A 12,393-nucleotide genomic window follows, 5' to 3' on the forward strand; every position below is an offset into this window, starting at 1 on the left:
AGCTGTCTTTGTCCTCTTCTCTACTACATCCTGCATCTGATTACAGATCCTTCTTATCTGACCTGTTAAAAGATGAGCCATTTTCCCCTGCAATAGGTATAATTAAGTAAAGACAGTTCTTGAGAATTTTTGTTTTCTTAAGCAAATTTCTTTGGGTATTTTTTGACAGCCGAAATAGAATTGCTTGTAGTTTATGACTCCTTAGAAGCCTCATCTTGTAGTCTAACTCCTCCATTTGTAACTTTTTTTTTTTTTTTTCCAAAATGGGTATCTCAAGTTCTCTTTGGGCAGGAGAAAACAGGAAGGGAAAGAGAAGCGACATTTGAAGTCTGTCCATTTCCTCTTCCCACACCACCACTGAACTACCTCTAGCACAGTTTAAAGAGAACCACATGCAACTGGTTCAAAGTTCACTACTATCAGTCTTTGGCTAGCAAAACGAACTGGGGCATTTCAACACACAAGCAATGTATCTCCTCTCCCACATCACAGGGAGCTGAGCAGACCACCTCTATTTACAGCTGACCAGATGAAAACTACCTGTATTTATCGAGAGATCCAGTTAAGGTTTTGGGCCTAGCAACTTCCTGAATTTCTCCTAAAATGGAGATGAATACATGAAAAGAAGGTAAATGCCCATACCATTCTTTCTGCACTCTACTTAAAAATTAATTATAAAAATGGCTTAATTTTGTACTTTATATGTAAAATGGGCTGGGACACTAACACGTGAATGATTCAGATGTGCAACAATAATGAATAGAATTTTGTGATTCCCAATTTAATGCAAATTTGAATCACATTCTAAATGGCACTTGCTTCCTGCCTATTTCCTTTAATGTACTTTTTTAAGTGGATGGCAATTCTTACTCAAAAACAGCATGAAGCAGCTGCAGACAATCTCGGTGAGAGCACTCCAAGACAGGCAGGGCCCGTCTGTGCAACACTAGCAACAAACAGGCCCTACAACATTCGGGTCAAGTTTTAGTTTTGTTTTTTTTTTTCTTTAAACATATATTCCCAGCAATCTGTATGCATATTTGTATTTTAACACATGTTCATACTTCTAAGAAAACCACGGTTAGTTAATTCATTCAAAAGAGGCTTGGAACTTGATAAATCATTACCCTTATTCTCAAGATCATATACCTAAGACAAGCCTCATTGCAAAATGAGAGCATGATTGCTGATACAGAGGACCAACCCTCCAGCATTAAGCATCATTTTCTGCTGGAAAGCTGGCCTACGGGCAAAATCAAAATTTCCTGGTGAAAAGCATTTACAAATATTATTAGACTAAAAAAATAAAACTCACCAAGAACACTGCGGACTCCAGCATCTATTCAGGTTTCTCATCTTACAGCCTACAAAATCCCTGCAAATTCAAAACCTCCTTTGCTAAAAATAAAAATTCATAGTACAGAATATGTTCAAAAATCCAAACAAAACAGATGTCACGGAATTCTGTGACAATTCAAGAACTTACAATTTTAAAACTGCTTACTATTCTGGTAGAAAAAAAAAAAACCAAAAAACTAAAAGGTGTTCTCATGTAACGTGAATTTTAGCTGACACTTCGAAAAGAACATGCATCAGCAATAGATAGTATTCCTATCATGCAACAAGAATTCATGTTTGCCAGCATAATTTTGCCACAGATGTCTATAGTCAAATATAGAGCCTCTGCATCCAAACTATGAAAAATACGAACAGAAATCAGCCCAGTGATCTGTTAGGCATTTTGCTCCACCACACAAGCTATTTACTGTCCTATCAAATCTGAGAAACAACACATTGTAGCTGCATTAAAACCGACAAAACCATAACTTCAGGCTAAACATTAGCATGCTATTTTCACTTTTCTACAATTAATATATAAATACCTTACGTAATCTACTGCAGTCAGAATAAAACGGTTCCCTTGTATTGTCACTCTGATGCAGGCACTCTGCCTATCATCAGCCACCATACAACTTACCCAATATCCACAACCTCTCAAGGCTTTTAAGACTGTCTACTTTATTCTGCTGAGCACAGAGGAAAAGACCCTCATTTCACACTAGAACAGAACATTTTCAATGCCTCCATGTTTATCTTGATTGTAGACTACCAAACTAGCTAACACAGCCAGGAGTGGTCAGATTTTTTAAAAAATCATACTGGTTAAGATTCTAGAGTTGCTGATTTCCTGTTATAGGAAGTAACAGTTCTAGCAAAAGAATCCCCAAGGCAAAATGTTTAGTGTTCCAATGTGTAAGCTCTAACAGCCTTTGTTCTTCCCTTTGCTATATTCATTACTGCTTCCTTCTCTCTCCCCCTCTCCCCCTCTCTGAATCCTTCAGCTTTCAGTATAAGATACAAATGCCAGCTCAAATTTAAGTACACATTTATTTTTCAGATGAGAGGGAAAAAAAATCCTATCCATTATCCATTGCTTTGAGTTAAAAGTAGTCATCCCTCAGGAGCTGATGCACTGCCCATCCGGTTTCCTACTCTTATTTCATTACTGCACAATATTATAATTCATGCCACTAATAACCCACTGGAGCTCCATCAAACCTCTAAAATACATCTTTCCTCTTGGCTGCTGCAAAATCCTCCCTGGGTTACAACAGTTTAAGAAACACTATCCATACTATTTATTTTATATGGGTTTTTTTCTATATAGGCTATATTAAGTACATGCTTAACACTGAAGACCTGAAATCAGAAGTAAGTCTCAGGTTACTCAGATATGGCCAAACAAGCAACCTTTAAATAATTAGACAGCAAATTCTGAATGTGTAAATGCTGTAATACAACACAGAACTGTTCACTGCCATGTGGTCCACAATTTATGATTGTCACTCAGAGGCCTATTCCGTATCACTACATTGTGAAAATATCTGTATCTGTATAAAAGATATTTCAAAGAAAATACTGTATTTAGCCAAGATATCAGTAAGTCTTTACAAATAATAACTTTAATCCTATTAAAACTGGAGGATGTTAATAGCATTTCTTTAGTAATACTTAAAAAATTGTCTCTTTACTAATGTGCCAAGTGTGCAATCAGGAGCCAGATTTACTTTTCACATACATGTATGTTCATGCTATTGTTATAGTCATACCAAAACACCACATCTCACCTTGTGAACCTTGACCTTTGAAAGATTTTTTAGCCAATGCTCAGTTACTGCCACAGATGCATTACCTCTGCAAATATGAAAGGGTTAAAGGCAGCCCCAATCAATAGGCCTACAAGGAGAAGAAAAAAAAAAGGGAAAACGAGTATGCCTTACAGCATCTTTGCAATGCTTTTATGCACAATTCTACAACAATATTGTTTCCTTTTGGCCTTACAGAAAGGCATAGCAACCCCCCCCAACGTCTCCTGAAGAAGAAAACCACAAGACAGCACCCTGTAAATAAAACAGCATGCAAAGCAGCATTCTTCAGTCACAAGCATAACAATTACAAATCATTCAATCAATTTTATTTAGTTTAGTTTTAAAATAGACTGCATAACCAGTGTCCCACCCTTGCAAAGCAAAAATATTTTAATAAGGGTCATAAATCTCAGCTCTTGCCCATTCCTTAAGCATAAAAAGGCACGAAAAGCCAAAGTAATCTCAGTTACTGCAAATATGTACATTCACATACAGAATCCTTTATGACTATATTAGCCACATACCAGTGCTGTGTGTCTAAAGTGTGCATTCACATACTGTTTTGGGATGGTATCTTTCTGCAAGCTCCTCTGCTTTTGGCTGCCATGAAGGGAGGAAGCTATCCCACTGTAGTAGCTCAGTGACTGCATTGTGTTCAGGAGCTGATCTGCCTCAAACCAGTTCCAGCCGGTTCTGGTCACCCTACATAAAAAGCTATGGCAACCCTCGCTGAGTTGCCAACAAGTCCCTGAAAATCGCCGGGGCTCTTTTTTCTGAGGTGGTGGGGACGGCCGCAGCCCTGTCCCCCTGCTCCCCTCGTGCCCGGCCCACGCAGCCCCCTTGCTCCCCAGTGCCGCCCCACACGCTCCGTTCCTCTCCTCCCCCACTTACCTCCCACAACCTGGCTGAAAGCTGTGAGTGTGTGCGTGCCTGTCTGTAGCTAACAAAGAGACCGCAATAAAAATCCTCATAGGATCTCTCTTGCAGCACCAGGCAGGCTCGGCCACAGCACTGGGAGACAGACTGCTAACCAAGGACCGCTCCCCCCTCTCTGCTCCCCACAGCACAAGGGGTGGCTGCTGATCAACGTCACATCTGCCCCCTCATGCCCACGGCCGTGGGGTGGCCGATCAAGGTCTTCTCCCATCCGCCCTCCCCACTCCTCGCTGCATCTGGGGCCGCTTGAATGGCATTTTCTCTTCTCTGCACAGCGTTACTACAAAGATTACCCACACACGCACCTCCCTCCCCTCAAGAAATCCATTTCCGCAGCAGCGAGATGCCTGCAAAATAGTTCCTTTGCCCCCTCCTAGCAGCACCGAGCTGGCTGCTGAGCTGATTTTTTTTTTTTTTTTTTTGCTATTCAACTATCCTTGAGGCACTGAAAAGCAAGCTGCAGACCCATGCCTGACCAGCACACCCCCCCGCCTTCCCACCCCCACAGCTGTGGGGGAGGCCAGGATACAGCTCTGCGGTTCCCACCCCGCGAAGATGGCTGCTGATTAGAGCCGCTTGCTCGGTCCTACATCCCTCTCTGGGGCAAGTCTTCATGAAGGTCACAGCTCCCTATGGTGCCAAAGTCCCTCCAGAGGAGGGCTCTGCACCCACCTTTGCCCATGGCAGCTTTGCTCCTGGCTCGCTCCCCCTTCTTCCTCTCCCACCCAGGGCCTTCCTCCTGTGTGGCTGACAGTCACCCCAAACTGAGACGTTATTCACCCCGCTCCTGTTTTGGCTACTCACCCTTGCACTGGTACAACCAGTAACTACCTCCGCCTACACGCCAAGCCCCATCCTCTCCGGGATCTGCTGTGAGATGGCTCTTCAGCAAGGCTTTCCTCCAAGCCAGCTGCCACGCTAGGCTACACCAACCAGCCCCTCTGCTCTCCGGGCTGCACCTGTAACTGTTAGCAGAGGTCTCGGGCACAACCCTTCACCCCCCCCTTCCCCTGCGGAGAGAGCTGGATCTGGCACTTTCTCCACATCCCTCATCCCCACCCCATTCTGGGGAAAACGACCATGTTCTTCCGCTGCCTCAGCCCCGTCTTCTCTGCACGGGCAGCTCCAGCCGGCCCTCCCTCAGCCCCTCAGCCCGGGCGGGCTGCTCCCGCCTCTGCGGGCCGCCGCGGCCCCGGGCACCTCGCTAGCGGCCCGCAGCCCCCTCCCCTCAGCGCGGCGCCCGAGCCCCCCCCGCCGGGCCAGGTGGCTCCCTGGCCCAGGGTCGGCCCTACCCGAGCGGGCCCTATCGAGCCCGACCCGGCAGGAACGGTCCCCGCGAGGCGCTGGGGAGGCCTGGGGAGGGGAGGTGGCGGGGAGAACGGCCGAGCGTGGGAGGGAGTGGGGGAGGCGGCGGGGTGGCCACGTCCGAGCGACACCCCCCCCCACCCCCGACGCCAAGCCGGCCCGAAGCCGCCGGCCCTGGCGGCCCCGGTGCTCGGGTGGCCGCGGGGCTCCGGCGGCAGCCGCCGCCCTCGCAGCGCCCCCGCTCCGGAGCGGCCCGAGCCGAGCAGGCCCGGCAGGCCGCTCCGCCGCAGGCTGCCCGCGGCGCGGCAGGGCCTGCGCGCAGGCGAGGCGGGAGCCGGGCCGGGAGGAAGGCGACCCCCACCGCATGCAAACTCCGCACCCCCATGCAAACACACCTGCTGCGGCCCCGCGGCCCGGCCGCGGCTGCTCCGGCCGGCGGCCTCAGGCGGGCATGGCTAAGGTCCGCGCTGCCTCGGCCGCCTGCGGAGCGGCCTGGCTAAGAGATGGTGGAACATAATGGCAGGGAGGCTCTGCCGGGACTGAGGAGAAGGTGGGGGTGGGGGTGCCTCGGCTTGCACAGATGGGGGAGACGCTCCCGTGTGATTCCGTGTGAAACGGCTCCCTGGAGTGTGCCGGGGGCGGGGAGGGCTGCCGCTGCCTCCGAGCGCTCCGCGGGCAGGCGCCGGGGCCGGGGCCGGGCAGGTCGCGGCCTCCCGCAGCCCCGTGGGGCTTCCCCGCTCTGCTGCGGCGCCCGCCGAGCCCCGGCGGCCAGGGAATCCCGCCCCGAGAGGGAACGAGCGGTGCCGGCGGGCCGGTTCCAAGTCCTCCCCCGGTGCTCACCGCGGCCCTGCTGGCAGGGACGGGGCAGGCCCGCTGCGACGCCAGCGGCGGCCCCGGCCCCGCGGGAAGCCCTGCCCGGAGCCGCGGGGTCCTGCGCCTCGGTGCCCGCCCAGGCTGCGAGGGTCTCCCTTTCCTCGAACGCCTCGGACCTCGCAGTGCGTGGGGGGCACAGAGCCCCGAGCAGCGACGGCAGGTCTCTGCCCGCGGCCGGGTGTGTGCCTCCCGCCGGGCTCTGTTGCCAGCGTTATGGTTATAAGTCAACAAAGGACAGGAGAAATGACGCGTTGTTAAATCAGATGTTTCGTTTCCTTCACAAGCATGGCTCTGCACCATGGCTCCTCTGGAAGTTGAGGGGTCACAATGCTGCTTTTGCTGCCAGCACAGGGGTGGCTGCGTGGGGTGGCCAGGGACGTAGCAAGCCCCTGTGGCCTGGGCGGCAACGGGACGGCGGGCTGGCCTGGCCGTCGCCTTCCCTGCTGCACACCCCACCGACGAGAGCCTCACCGGTGTGAGCCGTCCTAACGCACCATGTGCTCAAAACAATCGCAGTGCAGAACTTCCTGTATTGGTGCAGTTGCACCTCACAAAAGAAGATTAACGTGAAATGATTAGGGCCTTCCTGGAGATAGTTAGACCTTTTGGGCTCTTGTGACAAGCTGCATTTGGTACTAAGGCTTTTGTTTGCTGCAAAGCGACCTGGCGCTAATGCCATAGTTATAAATTTTAATCTGAAATTTCCTCCCTTTCTGTGACGGGACTGTGTATTTAACAAGTGTGCAGCGTGATTCCTAGAGTTTAAAGTTCGCGTGTGAATCACTTTATTGGATCATATAAATGGCTTCAAATATATAACACCCATCTCAAGTTTATGCTATAAGCTTGGCTTTTTTACAGACTATGTAGACAATAACTACATATTCTGGTTGAAATAGCGATGTTTTATTAACATCTCTTATAAGCCTGTTGGTAAGGCAGCGAAGTCACAAAGGCCCACAGCATTACTGTTAACACAGCTCCTGATGGGAGGATGCCCTGCCAGAGCCTGTGTCTACAGGTATTGATTGGGCAGGCTCATGCCCTGGCTGCTCGCACCCCAGCAGATGGACTTCATGGGGGACAAATTCTGACTTGTTCAAATTAACCAAAACAGCAAAATGCTCCATTGCCAACTGTGGCAATCAGGGAGTATGACAAGTTTATAGAATTTGAATATAATAAACTGATTTGGTAATTTATATAAAAAAGAAATGGATTTGTGTTCTGCACTAGTTTTGATGTTTTAAAAGGGCCATGAAATTCAGCTTGCACGAGCCTAGGGCTCATCCTGCTAATGACTTGTAGAATTAGGTCATAATATTTCACCTATTTCTTCCCAATTAACTAGTAAACTGATTTGGTGAAAAAAGTGAAAACTAGTCTGTTTTCTTACATTGCATTTCTGTGGTCGGCTTGCTTAACAGTATAAAGAAGATGGCAGCTGCTACTACTACTTTTGTATTAATATCTGAAATGTTAATTGATTTCACAGTTTATACATGGCATAAAGGTCCTTGTGCGTGCTGTCTTTCAGACAGACTTACATGTTTTCCTTCCAGCCAGGTGTCCTTGACATCTCCATGGCAGAAAAAGTCTGTCACCCTAAGTATTTGACATTCAAAAAATAAAATGAAGAGAATTTTAAGTATCATTTACAAGTGGTGCCAGGCTGACAGCTCTTCTCCGTCATCTTTTTAGTTCAAACACAAAATAACAGGCAGTTGCAATGCAAGTGTCCCTACAGTGTCACTTCGGCTTTGTGGGGCTTTGGTAGGTTTTTTAGCATGTTGACCTTACACCTTAGATCTGACATTTAGTCCTTGCGTCACCTCAAAAATGTAGTGACTCTGCAGGTAAAGCTGCTTTTGTTAGCTGCTGGGGAGGCAACGGGTGGTTTTAGGTTACTCCAGCGCTTCCAGAGGTGGGAACTGGAGTCCCTCACTTTATCGTGTGTCAGCAGCGGGGGCTGTACAGGGATGAAACTTACGTAGTCAGTTAGGAGAGTTTTGGTTCCCCACAGGTGCTGAATATTCAGCCTTCACGTTTCCATCTGAAAGTACTTCCGTACCATGTTGCAAACAGCTAGAAGCACCACTGCGTGGCCCCTCTCTGTGGGTGGGGAAGGAGAGGACCCTGAGGATGGCTTGGAAGAGGACAGTGGGCTGGAAGAGCTGGTGCTATCAGCAGCGAGGCGCTCTGGATGCAAGCAATTGCTGGCAGTACACACAGTTCACAACCCAGATTAGACTGGGACTTGCTCTTCTTGTATCAGATGACAAGTGACCAAAATAGAGGTTCCGTTCACTCCCCCACAGACACTATGGCACATAATCCTTAGAACCTGCGGTGGAAGAAATTACTGTTTTTTAAGATTATTCTATTTTCTCCATTGGCTTTGCAGTGGCCAGGAGCAAAGCCTCTGACGCTACTGTCCTTGCAGTGGAGAGTCTCCGTCAAGACAAATAAAACCACCAGTGCACTCCTTCCACTCAACTCCAGAACAGCACTGAGGTGGGATTGCCTGGTCACCTGCGCTGACAGAGCAGCGGACTTTGCTGTCGGGTTGCACACCATGTATTTCATGCTCCAGGAACTGTGAATCTTTAACCCCATCTTTTATTTTTCCTGAAGACAGACCTCCAGTACAGCCCACTATTACTTCTCAGCAGTCAGCAAGGAGTGCTGCCAATTCAAAACATTTTCCCTTTGGTGCTGCGGTGAATGCTGAACTTGTGTGCAAAACTAACTTCTTAATTATTTAAATTCTTAAGGATTTTAAGGCTCTTGAAATCCAGAACTCCAAAACATGGTGTATTCACCCCACACTTTCTGTACAGGAATCAGTTTTAACTGTATCAATTATAAATACCTATAAACATAGCTTTTACACATTAAAATGTGCTGGGGCCTAGGGTAAATAAGGTCAATTTACATTTAATTTTTTTATGTCAGAATAAATTATGCCCTTTTTGTCCTCTCCCAGTTTTGTTTGTTGCTTTTGCTCAATAGCAAAACATTTCCTTCCTGGCTGGTGAAATGTCCTTAGCTCAAGAAAGAAGAGTAAAATACAGATTCCGTATTTCCAATCCTAAATCTATTTTTTAGACTAATAGCTTTACAACTCTTAGCAAAAAACTTAATGCTATCTGTTGCTTCAGTTGCTTTTTTAGGTTATCACCTTAAAATTTCCTGTATCATATTATTGACATGAGCAGAGCAGAAGCCTACATTTCTTGTTTTAGAACGCTTATATTTTCCTTTTTATCATTGTTTGAAGTGCAATGGCACTTTTCTTTAATTGCTATATATAAACATTCAGCATTAAAAAAAACCAGCTTACAACTAAACATCCCCTTTTCAGATGCTCCTAGATTCTCTAGACGTTTTCTTGGGAAAAAAAATCAATTTCCTTTCCTGGTTATTAAAATAGGTCTCCTATTACATTTTGGACTAAAAGCTCTAGGATTGCTTTTAGAAAGATGAGATTTATTAAAAGAAAGGGATCTAATATGAGATAAGATGAAGGACTTTGGTAGGGAGAAATCTATAACTAGATTCAGAATACAGCTTAACTACTACTGAGGTCAAGTAAAAATTAAAATCTGATTTTGAATGGAAAATGTTTCTCATTCTAGTAAACAGACAAATATATGACAGGCACACACAACCTTGCATCCACATCTGTACACTCTAAATTGTAAATTCCTTCTGTTAAGATAGCTTCCAGCCCAATAGTGCGTAAACCTAAATCTGTCATGCGACATGTTTATCAAAGTGCTGTAGTATTCTGGCACCTGGCCATCTGGTAGACACCAGAGGTCTGATTTATAGACAAGATTCGACCCACAGGTGGACGGGGGAGTTAAAGTTCATCGAATGTTCACTCTAGATGCCTGTATCTAATCTGCAGTTTGCCAAATTCCACACAACCACCAGCTAGCCTTTGGGGGTTGCATTAAGCCCTATCTTGTGCCTAAGCCGCTGCACTGCTCAGAATCCCAGAGTGGTGGGGATTGGAAGGGCCCTCTGGAGATCGTCGCGTCCAACTCCCTGCGTGAGCAGGCACCCCCAGAGCAGGGGGCACAGGACCGCGTCCAGGCGGGGGGTGAATGTCTCCAGGGAAGGGACCCCACAGCCTCTCTGGGCAGCCTGTGCCCCTGCTCTGGCACCCGCACAGGGAAGGGGTTTGTCCTCATGTTCAGGGGAACTTCCCGTGTTCCAGCTTGTGCCCGTGGCCCCTTGGCCTGGCGTTGGGCACCGCTGAAAAGAGCCCGGCCCCATCCCCCTGACACCCGCCCTTCAGGTATTTATAAGCATTGATGAGATCCCCCCTCAGCCTTCTCTTCTCCAGGCTGAACAAGCCCAGGTCTCTCAGCCTTTCCTCTTAAGAGAGGTGCTCTGGTCCCCTGATTGTCGTCGTAGCTCTCCACTGGACTCTCTCCAGCAGTTCCCTGTCCTTCTTGGACTGGGGGGCCCAGACCTGGCCGCAGCCCTGCAGGTGTGGCCTCACCGGGGCAGAGCAGAGGGGGAGGAGAACCTCCCTCGCCCTGCTGCCCACACTCCTTTCCATGCCCCCCAGGGCACCGCCGGCCCCCTTGGCCCCAAGGGCCCGGTGCTGGCTCAGGGTCACCTCGCTGCCCCCCAGCACCCCCAGGGCCTCTCAGCAGAGCCGCTCTCCAGCAGGTCCCCCCCAGCCTGTGCTGGTGCGGGGGGCTGTTCCTCCCCAGGGGCAGGACCCTGCACTGGCTCTTGTTGAATTCCCTGAGGCTCCCCCGGGCCCAGCTCTCCAGCCTGCCCAGCCCTCGCTGGGTGCCAGCACGGCCTCTGGTGCATCAGCCGCTGCTCCCAGCTTGGGATCGTCAGCGAACTTGCTGAGGGGACATTCTGCCCCTTCGGCCTGGTCACTGATGAGTATGTTCAACAGGACTGGACCCAGCACAGACCCTTGGGGAGCACCACTAATTACAGGCCTCCAGCCAGACTCTGCCCCGTTGATTACGACCCACTGAGCTCTGCCGTTCAGCCAGTTCTCAATCCACCTCAGTGTCCTCTCATCTAACCTACACTTTTTCCCCAAGCTTACCTATGAGGATGTTATGGTAGACAGTGTCAAAAGCCTTGCTGAAGTCGAGGTAAACAACATCCCTTGCTCTCCCTTCATCTACCCAGCCAGTCACACCATCATAGAAGGTTATCAGGTTAGTCAAGCATGACCTCCCCTTGGTGAATCCATGTTGATTACTTCTGATAACCTTCTTTTCCTTTACATGCCTGGAGATGACCTCCAGGATGAACTGCTCCATCACCTTTCTGGGGATGGAGGTGAGGCTGACTGGCCTTTGGTTCCTGGGTCATCCTTCTTGCCCTTTTTGAAGACTGGAGTGACACTGGCTACCCTCCAGTCCTCAGGCACCTATGAATCATATATATCCTATATATCTATGAATATACCATATATGCTATATATCAGAGCATATCTATATATCTATATATAGAGTGTCATAGATGCTGCTCTCTCTGTGTGAGCAAGGCATGGGCCTGGGTCCCTCCTGCTGAGTGCTTGAGATCCATGGTGAAACCACTGTTAATCTAGGCTGAACATCATGAGCAAGTGACCCCCTGTGCTGCAAGGAAAGGTTTGCTGCTCCATGGAGGATGGAGCCTCTCCAGACGTCCAAAAATAACTGGGGACTGATTACTTCTTTTTCAGCTTTAGTTTTTTAAAATCAACATAAATTAAATGTATGCCAATTCTACTGGACTTTCGAAGCACAGTTTGGTAATCTTTGTCCAGAATATTCTGCAGAAGCAATGCAGTTTGCATTTTCCACTGGGATTAGCTCAGAAAAAGAGCATGTAATTGTTGTCAGTAAGAGCAAAAATACAGTGATAGAAAATGTGTGCAGATTATGTACAGATGTATTCTAACTCCTACACCTTGAAGTGGAAGCTATGGTCTGATGAGAGAGGTCTTACTATTTAATAAATATGGTTTACAAGTTGGTTTTAAATTTGCTGGGTAGTGAAATGACTTTTATTCCACTCTGTAGAGGTTAATGAAGAACGTACTTACATAAATGTATGAATAGCTCCTTAGTTTAGGAAGCAAGAGGACTTTTAACCTGCA

At 48.1% G+C, this 12,393-nt stretch overlaps 1 protein-coding gene across 13 annotated transcripts in view; it reads right to left on the reverse strand.

Moving 5' to 3' along the window:
* ZNF532 (zinc finger protein 532) overlaps positions 1 to 6,224 on the reverse strand; it is a 51,250-nt gene extending 45,026 nt beyond the window's left edge. For 4 of the 13 annotated variants that reach the window (XM_064439200.1, XM_064439194.1, XM_064439192.1 and 1 more), the window contains exons 1-2: positions 4,890 to 5,111; positions 3,129 to 3,237 (exon numbers count right to left, since the gene is read on the reverse strand). Coding sequence is in view for 2 of the 13 variants with exons in the window: in XM_064439191.1 (XP_064295261.1) it covers positions 4,890 to 5,050; positions 5,145 to 5,167 (184 nt within the window). In the remaining 11 variants the exon portion in view is untranslated. The other 9 variants (XM_064439205.1, XM_064439191.1, XM_064439199.1 and 6 more) reach the window with 9 other exon arrangements.
* Positions 6,225 to 12,393: the final 6,169 nt, after the last annotated feature.

This window comes from Phalacrocorax carbo, chromosome Z, assembly GCF_963921805.1.
Source record: "Phalacrocorax carbo chromosome Z, bPhaCar2.1, whole genome shotgun sequence".
Taxonomy (NCBI): domain Eukaryota; kingdom Metazoa; phylum Chordata; class Aves; order Suliformes; family Phalacrocoracidae; genus Phalacrocorax; species Phalacrocorax carbo.